The sequence below is a fragment of the Watersipora subatra genome, chromosome 5 (genome assembly GCF_963576615.1).
Source record: "Watersipora subatra chromosome 5, tzWatSuba1.1, whole genome shotgun sequence".
In the NCBI taxonomy this organism is placed as follows: domain Eukaryota; kingdom Metazoa; phylum Bryozoa; class Gymnolaemata; order Cheilostomatida; family Watersiporidae; genus Watersipora; species Watersipora subatra.
The window spans coordinates 34,612,724-34,634,583 of NC_088712.1; the positions used below are offsets into that span (position 1 = coordinate 34,612,724).

The 21,860-nt window shown below is 35.6% G+C and overlaps 1 protein-coding gene and 1 long non-coding RNA gene across 4 annotated transcripts in view; one reads left to right on the forward strand and one right to left on the reverse strand.

Annotated features, from left to right (window-relative positions):
- The first annotated feature begins 12,437 nt into the window (after positions 1-12,437).
- LOC137396274 (uncharacterized) lies at positions 12,438-18,183 on the forward strand. Its single transcript, XR_010978518.1, has 5 exons — positions 12,438-12,625; positions 13,435-13,531; positions 14,306-14,395; positions 16,839-16,925; positions 17,329-18,183. It is a non-coding gene; the product is annotated as an uncharacterized lncRNA (long non-coding RNA).
- A 1,818-nt stretch (positions 18,184-20,001) lies between these two features.
- The window catches only part of LOC137396272 (protein mono-ADP-ribosyltransferase PARP12-like), a 33,848-nt gene continuing 31,989 nt past the window's right edge, over positions 20,002-21,860 (reverse strand). For all 3 annotated transcript variants that reach the window (XR_010978517.1, XR_010978515.1, XM_068082466.1), the window contains one exon: positions 20,002-20,328. Coding sequence is in view for 1 of the 3 variants with exons in the window: in XM_068082466.1 (XP_067938567.1) it covers positions 20,054-20,328 (275 nt within the window). In the remaining 2 variants the exon portion in view is untranslated. The remainder of the gene's footprint in view (positions 20,329-21,860) is intronic.

A 21,860-nucleotide genomic window follows, 5' to 3' on the forward strand; every position in this document is an offset into this window, starting at 1 on the left:
TAGCAAGCCACACCAGCAACAAGACCCCTGAAGGCATCCAAAGTTCAATAATTCAAATGCAGCAACCAGCTAATTAAGAACTCTAAACGTAGAAAAATCAACTACCAAGTGAAGCTGAAATTCATTTTCCTTCCAGCTAAACACCGGACATTGACAAAATAATTTGAATATACCATCTCATTAATCTGGTGAATTTCCATCGACGTACTAGAAGACAGTGCTCCCTCAATGACCAACCACAGTAACCGAAATACCTATAAATAGGAACACTTATAGTAGTTTATCCCTTTTTTTCTCGCTCTTATGACTGTGACCTCTTGTAGACGTACAAGACAGCTTAAGAACAGATTCAACTAGTTGTTGGCGTAAGATATACTTTGTTACTTAGCTTTTATTACTTATTGTTGTTTTATTTTAGAATTTTGCTGTTTGTGTATTAAGGTTTTGGTTTATGAGAATAAAGAGTATTTCTATTGCTACTCTGACATCTAATAAATAGCATAGTTGGACTTGCACTAAAAATCTAGGTCAAGTCCTATAAGTTGAACTCTTGGCAACAATAATTGGCAACCATAATTAGGCGGCTTGCCTTCTGAGACATTAATCATAAAAGCATAGTCTGAATAAAGTGAGACAAGGTAATCACTAATCAGTGAAGTTAGTGTGGTGTTCGAGTGAGTAAATTCCTTAAATACCACACATAACACAGTATACAATAGACAAAGAGTAGACAAACACTATATGCAGGCCTGCCAACCCAAGTGTGGGGCAATGCTTGAGATTTGGTTTTGGAGCAATTGATGTATCAATGATAGTATATATAAATTTGTGGAAATTGGGGCAAAAATCTCAAGCATTTCTCACGCATTTTCATTTTTTCTTTGGGGTGTTTGCGTGAGTCTTACGCCCAATGTGTGAGAGTTAGCAGGTATGACTATATGATAGGACATTTATGCATTCAAAGAAACAATAGACAGAGAGGAGAAATAAACAGCATACCCTAGTACACTTATGTATTCGCGGCATCTAACTTTTGCTGTGTCATCCTCTCGTGAAAGTTTCATGTGTGAAACTAAACTATTATAACAAATGAGTAAAAAGGCGAAACTAAATAGCTTTGTTCATTAATACTGTAGAGTGGAATTTTATAACGACATCTATTTTAACGTTTTTAACGACCACTATAGCATCGTTAAAATATGAACCAACAAAATAATTTGACTGTCAAAATTTATTGCGTTATTATTTTGCAATTAATTATGATTATTTTCCCATTAAGAATGATTTATAATGATAGGAATTTTGATGTCAATGTACACGCATTAGTACTGTTATCGTTTGTTGGGGACATCAATCAATGCAGTGAGCCCTGTGTGTTGAAAGAAAATAAGACACACTGACACTCACACTACTACACAAGCAGCATGGCTCTGGAAAGGTTTGGATTCACCACTGACACCTCTTCAATAACTTGTAATTTTTTGAGATTTGTTTTGTTTTAAGTGGTGTGACTGAAGAGACGTTTTTAAATTAAAATAGGCAAAACTTGACCGCAGTTAAAACGCTCAGAAAAGAGACATCTTTTTCTTTTGAGCGTTTTAACAAAGATCAATTTTGCGGATTTTATTTTAAGTTCATTCGGAGGCTTTTACGCTTTCGATGGGACATGGCCAAGCGGGTGTTTGATAAAACTTAATCTTTTGCAAACCTTTATAAAAGTTGTTAACAAAAATATTTTGCCTCTGCTGATGATAATAATGATGCCTAAGAACTACTAGAAGTTGACGTTTGTCTCTATGGCTTGGAATGAAGTGATATTCTACAGCGATAAAAACCGTGTCCATGGCCATTGGGCAAATAACTTTTCGAATAAATGATGTTGAGGTCGAGTTATCTGAAGGAATTTATCATTGCGTTGGAACTGACCAAACAAATCCATTTGAGTTAACTTTGTGTTTGAGATGAAATATTACATTTTATCTGAGGGCGAGTTATCCGAGTTGGACTGTACTTACCGTAAAAAATTCCCAAAAAGTTGGGGCGGCTCAGCCGGCCAGCCGCCCCAGTGAAAACGGACCTGTTGATAGTCCAAGAATCAAATGGCAGTAAGCGATCAAATTGCATTATCGACCTTGCCAACACCATTCTACCTGCGGTTCACAATTACAAACTAGTCACAAATTGAAATTTTTTTTTATCAATGAACTGAACCTGAGGAATCTAATTATGTTTGTTCCACTGCATTTATTTTCACATCCCTATATTTTCGCACTCATCAGAGCCGCGAAATTAAGTTGCTGCGAAATTTTACTCTGTGAGCTACTCACGAAACTAAATACTAGCGAAATATAAGTGTCCTAGGGTATAATAAAACAGTTATGCAATCACTTGAACAATTGACAATAGAAGGTAAAGGTATGAACAATATATAATAAGACAGTTAGGCAACCACAGAATGTTTAAAACAAAAGACAATGAAATCACTACAAAAAGTATTATGACATATTTACTCAACATATATGTTATACTATGATGCAGTAATTGCAGTCGACTAAAGCACACAAAATGTGTAAAATCACATTCCCCCTGATCTGTAGATTACTAAACCAAAGAATCAGCTCACCAAGCAAGGGTCTTACGCTCTCTAACAGGAGATGATGTATTATTTAATTTTAATTGGTCTTTAGAAGGATCTTTATCAGTGTTTTCAGTTATACTACTGTCATTCGTAGCTTCATTTCCAATATTAACATTGGAGTCCGATTCAGAGTCTAACTCATCGTTTATCAGTGTAAATGAAGGTGAATCATTAGGGCTCCAAGAGAGCCTAATATCTCCTACATGACGCGTCATACTGTCAACTTTGACTGCCATGTTAGAAACAAGAGCCGTAACATTGCCAGTTCTCCATGTTGATGTAATTTTGCATTGCGTGGTTTCACATACCCGTGGTCATCCCCACTATACGGATTCAAACTATTATCTCTGCCAGCAGCTCCTGCAGCTACTGATGTTTCAGATTCATAAGCAAATAGTCTGCCTGTTTGCACAATGCCCTCTGTGTGAGGAGTGTGATTATATCACTACACCATATCACTAACACTACCTCTCCACCGAGCAAGCATTCGATTGATTTTGTGATGATTAAGTTCTATTATACCATTACCAGATGTCCTGTACGCACAGCTGAATATGTGAGTTACATTCCACTTCTTCAACATATTTGTCAGTGCTTTGAAACATGGTCCATTGTCAAAAAGCAACTCCACTGGAGCCCCTCGTTCAGCAAAGATGTTTTCTAATTGTTGCACTACAAATGTCTCATTCCTTAGTTTTCTCCGTATGGCATACCGACTCGATCCACAGTCTATAACAGTCAAATACGGAGTATCTTTGTTGTGCAATATCAGTGGCTAGCCGATGCCAGTCTTTAAACCATAACTGCCATGAACAGCTTTCATTGTTTCCTCGTAGGTAAATCAGGCAGGCTGATTCTGATTTTGTACTCAAAATAAAGATTGGTCCACCAATTTTCAAAAAAAATTTTGTTTTTGAAGGCTTTTTCACAGCGATCCAATATCGGTGTCGCAAATGACACAACAAGCCCTGGCAATAAATATGTGACGTATCCTAGCTTTTTAGGGACGAAAGTTAGTGATGTTTAGTCTGATCTAGAATTATAGAGATGGGTGTCTTAAAACCCATTATTCTCTAAATTTAGCCTTCAAAATAATCTCCGTCTTTTCTGAAAGGTAGATAAGCTATTTAACATTGCTTGTAGCTTGTTACAGGATGTTTAATAGGCTGAATGCCGAGAAAAAATGACCTCAAAAAGCTCAATTTTATTGAGCAAGCTAGCGTTATTATCGCACTAGACTGAGGCTGGATAAATTCTCTTGCTGACATGACATTGTTTCACAATCTCCTCTACATCTTCTTTTGACATGCTTGAGCCCCAGTTAACCGTAATATATAAGTGGTATAAAGTTTGGTCTACTCCTAAGGGATGAGTATCGTGATGGTTGCGGAGCTTTTCCATAACGTAATCATCAGACACAGCCAAACTAACTGTACATTACTTTCTACATAGCCATTTTTTTACCAATGTGATATGCAGTTCACATTCTATGTTTCATGTAGCTACAGGCAACTCTTAACCATTTTGCTACTGGATAATAGCCAAGATGTCGTTACATAGCCGTTACATATAACTGCCCTTTGTAGCGCACTGCCTGAAATCGTTGCAAGGAGACATCTGCATGTAGTTGCAAATATGCTTTTTGCAAATTTTAACATACAAGCTGTGTCACCAAACTTGCGCCACTGTCTCAGTTTGTCTTGACATACAGCAACATTATTTCCTGGATTACTATGTACATGTTTGCTTAATTCTCGGCTATAGCCCATTACTGATCTGACCTTCCTACTTTTATTCGGTTGAAAAACCGCCACAAGAGGAATTACACCACTCACCTCGCCATGTACTTGTTCATTATGTCTTTCCAGCCAACCATCACTAATCAACTGCTTAATTTTGTCGTCATACTGTATTTTATACCGTTCACTTATTGCATACTCAGCACATTGGTTTGTCAATACAGACTCTTGATCTTTCCATTTCCAAGAAACTCCGCGTTTATATCCATTGAATGTTGCTTTAACGTCACTGTCATCAATAGTTAGACATCTAGCGTGCAGTTCTCTTTTACTTGTTGTCGCTACAGGATTTGTAGTTTCACATCCAAATTGCACACTTTTACTTGAGTTAATCAGATCTCCACCTAATATGGATATTCCATCGATATATTCCTAGAATTTGTTTGCACCCACACACAAGCTTTGGTGCAACTAAATAATGCAACTGTACAGTAGATGTTCCAATGTTTACATTAACTGCTACATCATGACTGCACTTTCTAGTATTGCCATTTAACATCCTTACTGTTCTGGCATGGCCTGTGATCACTAGCCCGAGTTTATTTACAACATCATGTGATATCACACGACTATTTCACAATCAAGTGTGCATTTTGTGTTTCACCTTAGCTAAAAAACCAAACTGCATTAAATAATTTGAATTCTAGATCATTGTATGTGCAAAAGGCTGGCCTTTCAGAAACCTAATGATAAAGCACACCATTCCGGTGGGTCTGATTTTAAATAACATTTTATCAGGGTATGTCTGAAGGGTTACGGACATTACAAAATTAGAATATGACATCCAATGCAGCTCTCATATTAACATTAAAAGCTATGCCAGCCATTTCAATGTGCAGGAATATATTAAATTAAGTATAAGAGTATATATTACACCTTCACTAAGAGCACAAAATGGAACTGTTTTTAATGTTCTAAAAGAAGAACTTCAATAGTTCAATATTTACAATCTAATTAACCAATTTTGTAAAACTCAGTACACTTTTGAATTTTTACTTTGGGACTTTTATTTGAGACTTTGAGAAATTTTATTTGCCTCTCAGGATTGGTTCATCATTCTACTGAAAATTTCCAAGTCTTCCAGGTTGCAAGTTAACAGCGTATAAACTTTCACAAGGCTAGCTTGAACACAACCATGTCTGTGCATCAAATAATATGAAGCTAATCAAAGGGCACTGACACTACAAAAAATCTACAGAAAATTTTCATTGGAAATATATTTATTTATTTATTGATCAATTGATAAACTATAAACAAAGTTGAAGTTGAGCTGTATGTTGAAGTTGAATTAAGCTGTATAATACAACAGTTACACTTATTCCTGTCATTTAGGGGTGCGGACATCACATAATATACAAAAAATAAGCATATTTGTGCGCAAGGTTTTTTTTATATAACTTATGACTTGGTTGTGGCAAATTTCAAGTTAAGCTGAAATGGCTGTATGTCTTCACTTTCAAGCACAAAAAACAAACTTTCTTTCAACAGTCCCTGGCTCTCTAGTCTATATAAATCTTTTGTTGGCACCCTCTTTCATGAACCGTACATCAAGATTGTTTCCATCAACTCCAATTACTTCTCCAACAGCAAAGCTATCTTCATAGGTTACTGCCACCACAGACAAGCGTTGTCTATAATTTGTCTCCACCACTGGCACAGATGCAGCACTGATTGTTGGAATACACACATCTGCCACTCTTGTCCCCTCAGCTCCCTTCACCGCCAGTTTCTCCTCCAGCCAGTCTCCGCAGTAGCCTTTGTTGATACACCCATCGCCCTCTTCGTCTTGACAGAAGTCACAGTAGCAGGAAAAAGCTGACCTTTCAGAAAACCTAGGAAGCTGGTGTGTTTTTCACAGCATGGAGTTGTCTCACTCCCATCTTGACTGGCAGAATATTTGATCGCTCTAGATTGATGGCACCTTGCTTCAAGATAAAGTATTCACGCTTGGTGACATAACCCCTAGCCATTCTGAAGGGAATCTTTAAGTTTTCTTCACAGTATTCATAGAACTCCTTTGGATTTGCTAAGACAGATTTTTTAGATATAACAGCCTAGTACACACTGGACTTCACTGTAGCTCCAAGGCCATCACAAACTGACTTTCTATGGCTGGTCTCGTAGAAGCTTCTCTGCAGGCTAATCTCATGTTGGCTGATGTCATGAAATGAGTTCTTCCTTTTGTACTGTGCTGGAGCACCATCAGTGAATATGTGTACTCGCTTGAAAATTACTGGTTTCTCTTCCTCCACTCTTTTTAAAGCAAAATCTTTAAAGGCTATGACCACAGTGGTGTCCTTAGCTTTCTCCTCTGTAATGCAGATTATGCTTTGTTTCACCGATGTCCTCTCATCTTGACAATGGCAATCTTGACAATCTCCATCATTGGCAATCTAACAACAAAAAAGCTCCCATTAAACTATGTTTACTATCCAACTTAATTATTGCATCACATTTCTGAAGTCATTTTGAGCATCAACCAACTGATATACTGAGCATTATGTCTGACTGCGTCATACATCACGTAAATGTGAACAACAAGATTGAATGAAGCTGTGCTTGTTGTAGGCTATTTATCTACATTGCTAAAAGTTATTTTGTATAGATTATATAGCGCTTACCTTCTTTCCTATGATAGCAAGTCAACTTCTGATCAGTTCTAGCAACTTTCCCTGATATATATCCTTTATGGGACCCAAAACAACATATTGTGTAATTTTGTTGTGTCCGTACCCCTATCAGGTCAGAGTTATAATTATCGTTGTTTCATCATTGATATGCAAGCTATGTTATTGTTGACAATTTCTTTGGATAATGAGACTCAGTCACCAAATAAAGACCGAAGAATTGTGCTTACTGTGTCTATTGATAGGGAAACTAGGCAGCATCTATAATGTCAAAAACCCTTCAAACCAGCATATTAGTGAGTTCATCAAAACATTATTGTCCTAGGCCAACTAAATTCAGCTATAAACAACACTCATATGTCAGCTGAGATGGCTGACTAAGAAAGATAATTGGTATTTGATTGATTTTCTGTTTACGTGGCTATAAAGTTAGGGGTACGGACACTACTCAGGTGACGAACACCACAAATGATTACTTATCCCTAATACACACATGACTCACTCAGGATATGTTGTCAGTTGTTGTTTTTTTTAGCAAGGGGATGAAAAGCAAACAACCAAGCATGGATTGTAATAGTTCATATGTATTTCTTCTCTCAAATCAGAGTAGGGTATGGACACTACGTATTTTACCTTGTCAATGTCTTATTTTCAATCAAAGATTATAGCTGGGGTAATATGCATTGTACAAACAATATGGAGCATTCATTTTGAAGCTAAGAGCCAGAAGAATCTTATGAAGTTTACAATGACAAACTGGTGAATTAATGTTTCAAACTACCTCCTTCTAAAAACACACTCAAGAAAAACACTTATAACTCATAACGGGTGGGCATTTTTAATAAAGTGAGCAAAAAAGCGAGGAATTGGAGCTTTGTGACATGAGTGACATATTTTTTTGTTGGAAATTTTACTGGGCTGTGAGAATCATTATCAAAATACATACATAATTATGTTTTCTTGAAGTTTTACTCATGATATTGATGATGAAAAATCAAGTGAAACGATATAACGTTCAAAAATTGGGTGATTCTGATGACATAAATGGCTACAGCTTCCGTTCTAATTCACCAAAATGAAAACGGTTTTTTGCGCTGTAGAGGTTTTTTCTTACTTTACCAAGATCTTGAATTTCACAAAGTATTTTGCCATTGAACAAACAGTACAATGTTATAATAAAATTGAAATCCTTGATGTACACTTGATTGTGAAATAGCCCACAGATTGCTCACAGCCACTATCAATTAAAATCTGGACGGGTACATCTCAAATTTAGGCTGTGAAAAATGGTGGTGCTGTTTTTACTGAGTGGGATTGGAGTGAGTAGCCGATGCAGACACTTCCCCGTTTTTGTTTCCTAACTGTTTGGACTTACATTGATGACTTATGTGCCCCACTACATTGCAGTTATAACAGTGAACCTGTTTTTGTCCTCAACTTTTCTTTCAGTAGGGCGTTCTTTAGAGACATGGTCAAATCCAAAACATGTATAGCATTGTCAGTTGTTATCACTCTTGTCTGTTACTCCTGCGCTGCATATATATGATGGTGAGTCAGCTTCGATAGAAAGATCTGTCCTCGCTCCTGTAACCATTTCATCTAGGTTCATATCTTCCACAGCCCCCGTTGCTTTTAATTGACTTGCTACTTCCATTGGCAACCTTGAGACAGAAGCACATTTTAGCAATGGTTCAGGATTGTTTTGGCCTATTGCATCAGCAAGCCTACACAGGCCTGACAGATAAACATCTACTGTCTCACCATCCAATAATGCACGATCACGCAATTGTTCATATGCCCTATACCAGTTTATGATGAAATCGGTCATTAGCTCATTCTTCAGCTTTGAATAGTCATCCTTTGTGTCCTGTGGTAACTGTTCATATAGAGAAAATGCTACTCTATTCAAAAACAATGGTATGAATGATTTTAAGTTATTCATTTTTTGGTTTAGCTGCCAACTCTAGCTTACTATTCCATGTGCTCAATTTTCTACTCTCAATTCTCTACAGTGGTTCTGCTTTCATTCGATTTGACTAAATCTAATAACTTTATTTTTAACTCTAAAGGTTTTTTCTAGCCTCGAAATAGCTTGTTCCATCTAACTCTAAGCAAGCAAGCTGTCAAACACACAGTAGTTTTGTACATTGGTCGAAAAAATTAATGAATTCTATAATCAAATGCAGCATATTATGTCATGTCAATGTGTCAATCGGAAGTATTGACATTTCGTCTAGGAAATTTCGTCTTTTCTGCAGCTCAGCGTGTTCTCACAAACTATCTTTGAATTCTGCGAGATTTGTTGGTGATTCTGATTAGCCAAGCTACTTTATAATTGATATATCTGATGTGCTTTAAAGAAATCTGAATCATTATGTTATATAGAAAATAGTATTCAATCTTCAATTACATTTGATCATAAAAGTAAATAGTTATTATATAGGGCCACATACTTCTATATGTAAGTATGGATATCTGATATTGTATTATGATATAACGCCAAGTTTATGGTAATAAAAAGCAATCAACAGAAGAATTTATGTTCAAGGTGAGTCCAAATTTGCCAGCCAGATTCTCAGACCAAACACCTGTTGGTTAAACGCTGACTTGCAATAAAATTCACATTACAGTTATTTGGTATCAAAAGATTCACGATGTCTTACTCTGTTGTGTTGTAGGTGCCAAATGTGTGGAAATGTGATTACAAGCTCTTGAAAGCTCAAAAACGAAAAGCCGCCGTAGATTGAAATCTCTTTATTTCGATGACGTAGCCATAAAATTTGGTTATTGTCTTGTCACGTGATTTTCTCACGTGAATTGAAAGGCCAATAAAAAGCTCAATATAAAACTTATCGTAGCACTAGTTTATGACAAACACTTCGGGTTTTACCGAAGACCCCGTATCAAATATAGATGCTCGCTACTTTACAGCTTTGTTTCGGCATTAGTGTTTCGCATTAGTTTCGGCATTCAAACGCCAAGTCGTAATCTGATCACGTGACCCAATACTTCGCAAATCATTTTTGCAGCACTTTTGGATTATCACAGGTGACCAACAGGCTTGTCATGATTATCAGACAATGATATGTACTCCTTTGAGCTAAGGTTAAAAAGTTGAACGATTTCTTACGGTAAGTTATAAGATATCAGTGCTAAAAGTGACAGCATTACAATGACGATAAAACAAACGCGTAAGAACAATAGACATTGTTTTATTGAATGCGTGAAGTATATTTGTGAAACTATTTTGACGAATAAGGTTGCATGAAAGTGTAAACAGAAACCATCTCTCACAACTACGTCACATTTGAGCCGTTTTGGAAAGAAAATCCAAACTACGACGGTCTTGTGTGGCTGCGATGAACAGTTCGTTTTTGAGCTTTTAAGAGCTTGTAATCACATTTCCACATATTTGGCACCTACACCGCAACAGAGTAAGACATGGTGAATCTTTTGATACCAAATAACTGTAATGTGAATTTTATTGCAAGCAACCTTTAAAGAGCCATTTTTCAACCAATACCAAACTCCCTGACGAAGACGTCATGGCCGCAAGATCTACAAATTGTTTGACAACATGGTTGATCAAAAATGATGGGATACTGGGCTTCCTCCTCATAATCTTATTTTGAAAGGAGCCCAGATATTATTCTTAGAAACTACCTACCAAAGCTTTGCAGTGGAACTCGATTAGTTATTACACTGATGGTGGCCTATGTTTTAGAGGCCACCATCTTGACAGGCAAATACAAAAGTGAAAATGTGTTCATCCCAAGATTCTCCTCATCCTATCAGATCTAACATTTGCAATCAAGAGACACCAGTTTCCAATCAAACTCAGCTCTACAATGTCTGTGAATGGGAGTCAAGGACAAACACTTAATGTCATTGGACTGAACTTGCAAAGTTGTGTTCACAAAGTGTTCTCACATTGTTGTTTTAATATAAGCTGCTCAAGGGTTAGCAATCCTAAAATTTTGTGCAACTTGACACCGGATAGGAAAGCAAAAAATGTTGTCTATCAAAAGGCACTCCAAAAATAGTGTATCAAGATTGTGCGGAGATTATTCACAAAGTCTTTTTAAAGATCGCATTTCACTTATCTAACTATTATTACTATGTAGTTATATCATGGATCATAGTATACATTTCCTTTCAAGTTAAATAAAAACACTGCTATAACATATCGCTTGATTGTATTTTTTATATCTTCCACTATTTGGGCAAAGCTGGGTACCTGGTGATATTAATATCCAAGTTTAATTTATTTAAGATGCCAAAAATATTTTTAATATTCATGCTGATGTACCTCTGACCTTTCTAACATCAATGAACAGAGATTCCATACTTTGACCACCTCTACACGTACAGTGACGCTACATCATAATGAAATAAAACATCAGTGTTGCATTTTAGATCTATGGCCTATCAAGGAACAAATTAAACACCTCATTGCCTTTTTTGTTGTATCAGACAAATACTTTAGTAAATGTTTAGCTATATTTGATGGATAAAACGTGTTGATGTTCGTTCTATCAGTACTTGTAGATTAAGGTGAACTCAGGACTCCTAAGGAAAATTGTACGCGTTGTCGTTTAAATTAGAATCACTAGCCATTGCTACTGTAGCAGTTGAGCCATGTCTACCTTCTATACATTATTTTAATTTAGGAAGAACAATTATTCATTATTTTTCATCATCAATATCAGAGTGTTGTGTATTTTATAAACAAGTTTATCTAAATGTTTATATAAACAATATAACTGAAGGTTTACACCCAGTTCTAGCCAGTATATAATGTATGTATAAGCTTCTGTCAAGTACCAAGTTTGTCCTAGCAGGGTGCAGTTGGGTAAGTTGTGGACTTACAGTTGAAAGATTGGCAGTTTAAATTGCATTCATAACCACAACTGATGATGAAGGAGGTGCTTCATATGTACATCCAGTCATTGTACACATAAAGTTGTACACATTGTACACAGCATCACTTTTTGTGTCAATTTATTAGGTGTGCCAAACAAACTTGTACTAGTATCAAGTCGCTTTTCAACTCAGCTATTTATTAATCTCAGGTCTGTCTGCATTTCTCATTTTCTCTTTAATGTATTGTAATATTTTTTCGCTAAAGTTTTTATATGCATAATACTGTATATATAATATTCAGTTAAATTATAAACTTCTATAAAGGAAGCGGAGACTAGGCATTGAAATGTAGTTATCAGTCATGACCTCATTTAAAAAGTGCCTACATTCGTCATGGATAGTGAGTCAGCCACCAGGTAATCATTACTACCACAGGCGTCTCATTGGTCAATTATCTACACTGATTACTAAATCATAATTGTAATTACATTCTTATTAATTTTAGGTGGTCTGACGGAGATTCCAACAATCAGTCTTTGCTCACATCAATAATAACCTAGCGATTGTCAGATACAGTCACAGAAGTTGTTGAGGATAACTTTATGAAAACATTCAAGGCTCTAAAGAGAAAGAGTCCTCCAGCTGACCTTGGATCTGTTATCAATGTTGATGATTCAAAGTGGACATCGATGTGCAAGGTTTACTGTAGTTATCACTCTTCCTAGAGTTCATTAGTTTGGTACAAGCTGTTGATTTTACATGTAGATGTTAGTGTTGAAAAGTTATATAAATAGAAGTTCGACACATAATTCTACACCATTTATTATAAACCATAACTACACACACATACACTCGTGTTTGATGCTTCTATGTTCAGTCTTATGCTTGTCATGGCAAAAGGTACTGAGTCCTGAAAATATTTATTATAGAACAATAATTATTATATCATTGCGATAAGTTTTTACTGCATATGAAAATTGAAAAGAGTCGTTTATTATAGCCTTTAATGTGTCACTTTTTTGTTTGTATGCAGGTGGTGCAGGTATCACTAAATGGTACTACAAGCATTTAGTCCTACAGTTTCTCTGTAATCCAAGAAAAATACACTGTTACTTCAGCCCACACTGAGATTATCTGGTTACCTGAGCTCACACTGAGATTATCTGGTTACCTGAGACACCCTGAGATTATCTGGTTACCAGAGCCCACACTGAAATTATCTAGTTACCTGAACTGTTGATTTTACATGTAGATGTTAGTGTGGAACAGTTGTAGAATTAGAAGTTCTATAGCATCTATCTTAGACCATAACATAACTGCACACACTCATGTTTGATACTTCTCTGATCAGTCTTATGCTTGCCATGGCGAAAGGCATTTAGTTCAACGTGTCAGAGTTTGTTTGGAACACTTCAACATCACTCGTCTTCCATTGGCTAATTTGGTTAAAGTGAACCCAAACTTCATGTCTTCTTGTGTCTTTTATCCAGCTGCTACTATATTATAGGTGAAACAGATCCATCCTCAAACAGCAACATCTACTGAACACGAGGGGATGATCCCCAGCTCAGAGTGGAGTATGTATGAACTAACTTCTGTACCAGGTAACAAGTTTGTTATCATTAAAATCTGTTGATAGCTGTAAACAGGACTTTATAGAATGCGGTTAGATTATACACCTTCACAAGCTCTGAGTGACTTATACTACATGAGCAGAAGATACAGGGCATGCTTTTGATCTTTACAAGTTAAGATAGTTTTGTCAATGCTAACTTACCAGTTATTATTCTGAATCGTGATTGAAAATTCGAGCTTATAGTATGCAGAAGAGGTTGTATAAATAGCAATTATACTTCATCCCACATATGATAGACGGGTTCAATACGCAACACCCAACGTTTCAAGTCAGAATTAAAGCTATGTCATATTTAGCCTATAGCTCATATAAGGTCGTGAAAGAGTTCTCTGATTAGTGACTAAAGCTGGGATCTGCTGGTTGGCTCGTTGGAGCAGAGAGGAGGCCAAAACGTATCAATGCTGATTATGTTACTGTACACTTGAACTAAAATTTAATACGTAGTGAAATGGAATTTTTCATCTGGTTCAACTCCAATATTTTTACTGGTTTTAAAAGAAAAAGTTTACCATTTTGGGTCTCGAAAAGCAGCAGTTCGCAAGAAGACACAGCGTCTCTGCTGGTGCTCTAAGAAAACGAGCTCACTTGGTGCAATGTAGAAGATAGCCTACTTGATCACCTATTCAGGATGATGCTTGCTGGTGCAGTGTAAATGCTGGTGCAATGCAGAAAATTGCTAGCGAGCTAACACTTGTAAAAGGATCCAGAGAAGGTTGTACATGTACAGTAGTTTCTCTTGTAGGAAATGTGCACAAGAATCGATGTAACCATACATGCAGAAGTTCGTATGTATTGATACCCTAGAGAGCAGGGCTTTCGCAAGTTCTAGAAGGTAATGTGGATGTGTCAACTATCTTGAGTAGCTAGTTATATATGAGTTACATACATTCGATGATTTTCATTTACGTAGTAAATTTCATTACTTGTAAGCTCCTCTTTGTGCTTGCTTTAATGGATTTCTTGTTTTAATAATAATTGTTGATAGGCTGCGACCATATTCCTTGGCAATAATAACGATACGATACGGGCACCTTTTTCCAATTTATTTGTGATCTTCAATTTTGTTGTCTTGGAAATCGTTTTTCCTTTGTCTTGTAACGTTTGTATCGGTCTCCGATTCCATAGCTAATGAATTAAATGTAGATACATGTAGGTACGTATGCTGAATAAAAGTGTATAGTAAACATGAGTATAACACTAAAAAGGAATATTTGCTTTCGCTTGTGTACTTATCACAAAATTTCTCATGTGGAATACTGACCTGAGAGAAATCGGTCATTGTCTCTTTCAAAGGTTGTGAAAATGTTTTCGGCGAACAGAATTTTGGCGTCTTAGTTATGTCGACTTATCGTAATAAGCACACTGATTGCCAAATTTGAACTCGGGCGAAAAGTTTCTTGATTTCATATTGTGAAGTAAAATCGTATGGTGAGGTGAAAACCTCACCATGTTCAACTTTACAAGGTGAAAAATCGTATATCATGGTTATCGGATCTTGAGAGTGCACTGTATTACTAGTAGGTTTGGGAGTCTATTTACTAGTATGTTTGGGAGTCTATTGTGTCATGAGAGATTGTAATGAGTAATCAGTATATGTATAATGAACTCAATGTATAATCAATTCATGAAGTGGCAAGGTGGTCGAGTGGTGTAGTGGTTGCAGTGCTGGACTGCACATTGTAGTATGGGAGTTCAATTCCCATCAGAGTCAATGCTTTTTCCTTACAATCTTAGCATTGCTTCGCACGGTTAGTAGCAGTAAGTAGTAGTAATATGTAGTAAAGATTATAGTTAAGACTGTATGCTGTTGTATAGCCATTCTCTGTAAGCTACATATATACATTTCTGTCAATGTAAGCAGAGGAGGTAAACTTCATTAGAGGACTCGCTGCTAGCGGTCTAGTAAAATTAGACATCTTCTGGTAACTGTCTAGCAAGATTAGACACTTGCTGCTAGCTGTCTACCAAGATGAAACACTTGCTGCGAGCTGTCTGTTAAAATGGGTCACTTGCTGTTAGTTGTCTAGTAAGATCGGACACCTGCTGTTAGCTGTCTAGTAAGGTTAGACACACTAAAGGAAGTAGGAAGAGCAGCGGTAATTGCGTTGGTTTGTTATGGCTATAGGTTGTAGTTACTATGAAAAGGCTTGTAAGGGATTACAGCGAGTTTGATTTGACAGCTCCTCTCATTTCAATAAGGTATCAATCAGAGACTTTGTTAATTCAGCAGGTGTTCTAGACTGTGATCCAATGTAGCTAGCCCTAGCTTCAAGAGTAAATGAATAGTTAGGGCTGTATGTTGTGTCTGATAATGGCTGACTGGCACAGGTCACTTTTAGATATTGTCGTCAGCGAGCTGGTAAAATGTTGAGTTAGCAATAGTCAATTCTATTGTGGCACTGTTAAATTTATGTTGAGCTTATAATACCGCATAGCTTAGTTTATTGTCATTACTAGGTATTCATTCATTAGGTATGTTGAGGTTTGACTGTATCCTACTAAGTAGAGGTTTAACTGTAGAGGTGTGACTGTCACTACATATGTAGAGGTTTAACTGTAGAGGTGTGACTAACTTCCTATGTTGAGGTTTGACTGTAACTTTATACGAAGAGGTTTGACTGTAACTTTTTATGTTGAGGTTTGACTGTCACTTCATATGTAGAGGTTTGACTGTCTCTTACTATGTACAAGTTTGACTGTAGCTTCCTATGTGGATGTTTGGCTGTATCTTACTATGTAGAGGTTTGACTGTAGAGGTGTGACTAACTTCTATGTAGAGGTTTGACTGTAAATTTAAATGAAGAGGTTTGACTGTAACTTTTTATGCTGAGGTTTGACTGGATCTTTGTTTGTAGAGGTTTGACTGTAACTAGGCTTGTAGAGGCCAAGTTAATATCAACATAAGTAGTTATTTGTTTTCTAACTCGGACGCGTTTAATTAACTTACACAAAAAACATTCGTTTATAAGTTGGAAATTCCCAAACAAAGATTAAAATATTAAACTTTAGGCTAATTTTATAGAGAAACTTTCGAACAACACTGTCACTGCTATAAAAGTCCTAATGGCCGTTGGTTATGTTATCAACGAATAATAAAATTCAGTTACTAGCAATTGCGGGTAAAGTCGCAAAAATGCATCTACGCGGTCGACCATAGAAAACGCATAAATGAGTCTACTTCAGTGAAAGGGTTAAAAACATTGGATTTGCCACTGTTTGTGATAGTAACCATGTTCATTTCCTTCCGCAGCCGAGTTACTGTTACTTTTTTCCAGCTACAAGTACTACAGAACTACAGCTACTACAGAACTTGCGCAGGTACTGCTACTGCGTTTTACCTACTAAATTTCTACTTCAAAAAGGTAAGTACTTCTCATTCAATGTTGTAGTGTATTGTCTATGAATTGCCACACCTCAACTACTTAATAACGTTAGATTTGCCACCGTTCGGGATAGTGGGACAAGTTCATTTTCTTCAGCAGCTGAGTTACTAATTTTTTTTCCAGTTACGAGTAGGCCTACTGTAACTTACTACTACAGAACTTGCACGAGCATTCCGCAATAGGCGATGGTGAAAAGAAAGAGGGCAGCTGGTATCGACTTACTGTCACCCTGCTTTAGCCATGACCAGCTGCACGTCGCCTGCTCAAAATATATATTCACATATTTTTATTATTTATATATATCTAATGATTGCCTCATTAGTATTTTTCAAATTGATTTCATTAAATATGTCGCATACCAGTTCCTCTGTTCTCTTTATAGCTTGTGGTGTCTCCTTGCCAACCGCTAGTCTGTCGTCTCTGTATAACCCAATATCGCAAGGTCTTTGGGTATTGGAATCAGTAAGTAAATCCTTACTAATTCGCAAGGCTCAGCTCCGCCATAGCTACCCATAGGCGCGCAAAACAATCTCTTGGACCAAGCAGCGTCTTTATGGAATACTGGCAATTTCTCTGCATGTATGATTGTCTTTTCATAATCTATGACTTTTGTTATGTCGCTTGCAAAGTCTAATGCTTTTTAATAACATTTTTGTTATTGAAGAGTAAAATTTGCAAATGCAAAAAGTAATAAATGCTTGCTGTTGTTTTTCCTTTGTTGCTCTAAACCATTTTGGTATATCACCCATAATGTGCTATAACTTTACATTAGTTTCTCTTGTTACTTTATTGCTGACATTTGTGAGTAGGGTTTTGCTAATTTTTTTCCCATTTCAGATTTTGTTGAATTGCTTAGTCTACATGTTGGGTGGTTTGTGAAGTTATCTTTGTGATCTTTTAATGTTATGAATGGCTTTTTCTCTGCTAGTGTCTCAATTTCTTTTCTCAAGTCCTAATTTGTGCGCTATTTCTTTGTCTTCTAATGTAATTTGGTTTACTGCTGTCTTGTCAGCCTTATTGTACGTTTTAAGTCTCACCAATTTGCAACATTTCGCTGTATAAACCATTTTTAAGTTTGAACAAATTGGTTGTTTTGTCGGCCTTGACTAGTATTTTATGCTTGCTTGTATTGTCTTAGTCTGTTCAAATAAACTTTGTTGAAGTTCATTGTTGTATGGCTACAATTTGATATTTTGTATCATTTCGGTTATCTTTTTATAAAATCTGACAATTCTCTTGTGAATGGTGGCAGTTGTTTTGTAGAGCCATGCAGTTGTTTTGAATCCATAGATTCTGTTTGTTCTGGTTGCTGATTTGGGTTCAGCTATACGATGCAAACTATATTTACTAGAAAAAATGCTTCATAATATGCAAACCACACTTGACCACATTGAATTAAAGGAATGAGTTGTCTTCTAACTGCAGACAGGCTAGGAGTTATCTTCTCAGTTATCTTCTCTTCCTTGAATCACATGATGAAAACATCAAACCACTTTCTGGCATTTTTGGTAGAGATTCTCATTTTAGACAAACCGGGCCTGGGGAGTGCATTGTACAAAACAGATTTGTTGCGCTATTACTAAAAAAATGACTTTGCTCGTAATATATTTTTCTATTATTTTACACGTTACTAATTGTCTTCTAGATTTTCAGTCTAGAGTTTTTGTGCATGCTTTCGCTCCCGTTTTTAGCTACTATATATATTTGTCTTTTTTTAATAAAAGCTCAACATTGCTCAAGTAACAAACAATCTTTTGCATTCAAAATTTATTTTCAAGCTGCTAAGTTTTTTACCCAATGAGCTTGATTAACTTGAGTTGGTATAAATGTTCACTGTAACAAATCAGTGTTTCTCTCTGTGAGGCTTGCATCAGCAAAAAACAGTCATAATCTCAAAGTGCACTGGCTAAAACAAAAAGTATGCTGTTTTAAATAGTTGACATTAAACTTAGGCAAGTGCATATGTATGAGCACAACTATCCCATAACACTGCTAGCTGAATTATTTTTCTAATTGATAGAATGTCCGCGCACAGATCTAAAGGCTCCGAGTCGTAATCCAGGGCAAACTGGATGTTTTGCTCCTGAAACATTATTGCGATAACTGGATACACAAACAACAAATGCAGAGATTTATATATATGTATATATAAATATATATATAAATAAATATAATATTATATATATGTATTTATTTATATAAATATAATATTATATATATTTATTTATATATATAAATAAATCTGATCTAAAGCGCACAGATCTAAAGGCTCCGAGTCGGAATCCAGGGCAAACTGGATGTTTTGCTCCTGAAACATTATTGCGATAACTGGGTACACAAACAACAAATGCAGAGATTTATATATATGTATATATAAATAAATATATATATAAATAAATATAATATTATATATATGTATTTATATATATATATAAATATAATATTATATATATTTATTTATATATAAATAAATGTATTATTATATATACATGTATATATGTATTTATTTATATGTATAAATATATATAAATAAATATAATATTATATATATATGTATTTATTTATATATATGTATATATAAATAAATACATATATATATATTATTATATATATAAATATATATAATACAGTATAATGACTGTTTAGCTGTTAGCATGCACTAGTTTATTCTCATCAGAGAAAAACATCAGAAAATCTTTCTCCAACCTGATCTAAATTTATATACATGTATTATATTATGTGATAATGAAATTTCAAACATTTTTTTATTATTTTTGTCATATTTGTAGTATTAGACTCGGCTGTTATTTTTTTGGTGGGTTATATCAACTTAAAGTATTTAATCTGCATGTATATAAGTATATGTTGAGTGGCTTTCTTGGTTGTCATTCATGGCACTTAAAGTTTTTGTTCAATGCAGCGTTGTGAATATATTTTGTGGTTTAAGCTTCAATCCCTCCTGGTATCTGTTTTTGTTAATGTATCTAGACAAAATGTGAACAATAATTTTTAGATTTAATAAATTTTGTGTTTATTATTTATAATCAGACGTTTATATTGAAAAGAAAAGTTCCTAATGTTTACCAGCATGTTCTAAACTTATACATTCATTTGATATAGTCTATAACATACTCAGGGTAGGCAGATGCGTCATGGAATGTCACAAAAACACTAGGTTTTGCAGGGATGTTCACTGTGCTGTGTTTGTTCATAGATTTTAGCGCCCTAACAGTAGGTGGATGGAGACCTCCAAACATCAAGCCAGTCAATACTTTTGCTTGTATGACACAAACTCTGTCCCCAGCTCTTTTAGACACTTTTCCATATCCGCTTGCCATATGAGACGAATTAGTGAAGTATGTCCCTAATCCATATGCAGCTCCTGCAGAACAAGTAATCTGTACTGAAGATATAAATATTTACATAGATAATGGCGTTACGAGAATGAGGCTCAAATTTCAAACATTTTGTATTATGTAAGTTAACACAATTTAACGCTAACTCAAATCACTACATAAACTTACTTTACATTAAAGTCCCCCTCTGCCCAATTGTTTTATAACCTTTCATGAGCTCGCCGGGAACAATACATGTACTGAATTTGAAGCAGCTGTCAAATTACTAACAACAATTTTAAGACTTTTCATAAAACTTCATTAGTAGTTAGATTATTGAAACTTATTAATAATGCATGCTGACATGCTGACATGCTAACATGGCTGCTCAAACTCTGTTATAACCTTCATGGAAATTGGCGTGAAGCTGCAAATGAATATGCATCTGAAAGCTGAGAAATATTTTAGCAAACTGAGATTTTTTCCTCCAGGCAGCATGCAGAGACTTTAAAACCTGTGATCTATATATTCACAATTACGAATTTTTGCTGTCAGTTTTTATGCATTTATTGAAACTATATATTTTTGTAACAATTGCATATAAACTCATAAAGACTCATGTGTGCTGCAGCAAAATTTAATTGGTGATGTACAAAAATAATGGAGTTGTGAGCCTGTATTCGCACATTTGGTGAAGCAGCAAAAGACAGGAAGCAACATTTATTAGGAGCAGAAACATCAAATCATGGACTGCTAGATTGAAAAAACTGAGACAACTGAACTCTTTGATTAAGCGAGTGCCCTGTAAAGGGTAGTGAGAATACCAATGCACAACCAATATTAAATAATAACATTATTCGGCAATTGGATGTACAGAAGCTAGCAATACAAAGCAATGATGCATTTGAAGAAACTAAAATACAAATTTGCAAGTGTTGTGGGTGACTTCTCTGCCAATGCCTCCAGCTTGTTCTTGCTCATCACCAATTAATAGAGTCAACCTTTGCATATAACCAGAGACAGCATCGTAAAGAGCAAATAAATTCATTCTAAATCCATCCTGAAGCAGGGCTGGGCTTTCCAACCCAGTAAGCTTTTATCTGTAAATATAAAATTACTAGGGAGCAAAACAGAAGATAACCGGTAGCATAGCATGACAAATATAGTTCCTAGCTTGAACAATTTACTACTAGCAGGGTGTTCAAAATTTTCAGTAAAATACAAAGTAAAAAGTAAACCTGCTACTTGAGATCATTTCATTAAAAATTGGTGTAGACAATAAAGGATTGTGGACCAGTAAGACAACAGAGTAGGTTTTTTTGAGAATACCCATATACAAAACTAAACTAATAACCTGCCAAATATCTTTATCATCAGCAGGCTCCCAAGCATCGCAATGTTTTTGGAGGCCACATCTATTCATTTCGTTAAACACAACATTTATAATGACCAATGTTATAAAAAAGCTTCAAATAATAAAACACACTTACCCATATAGGAATTCAAACTTATAATCCTACCAAGCTGTCATCAAAATGCAAGTTTTAAATCAGCTCCTCTTTGAAATACGTCATTATTC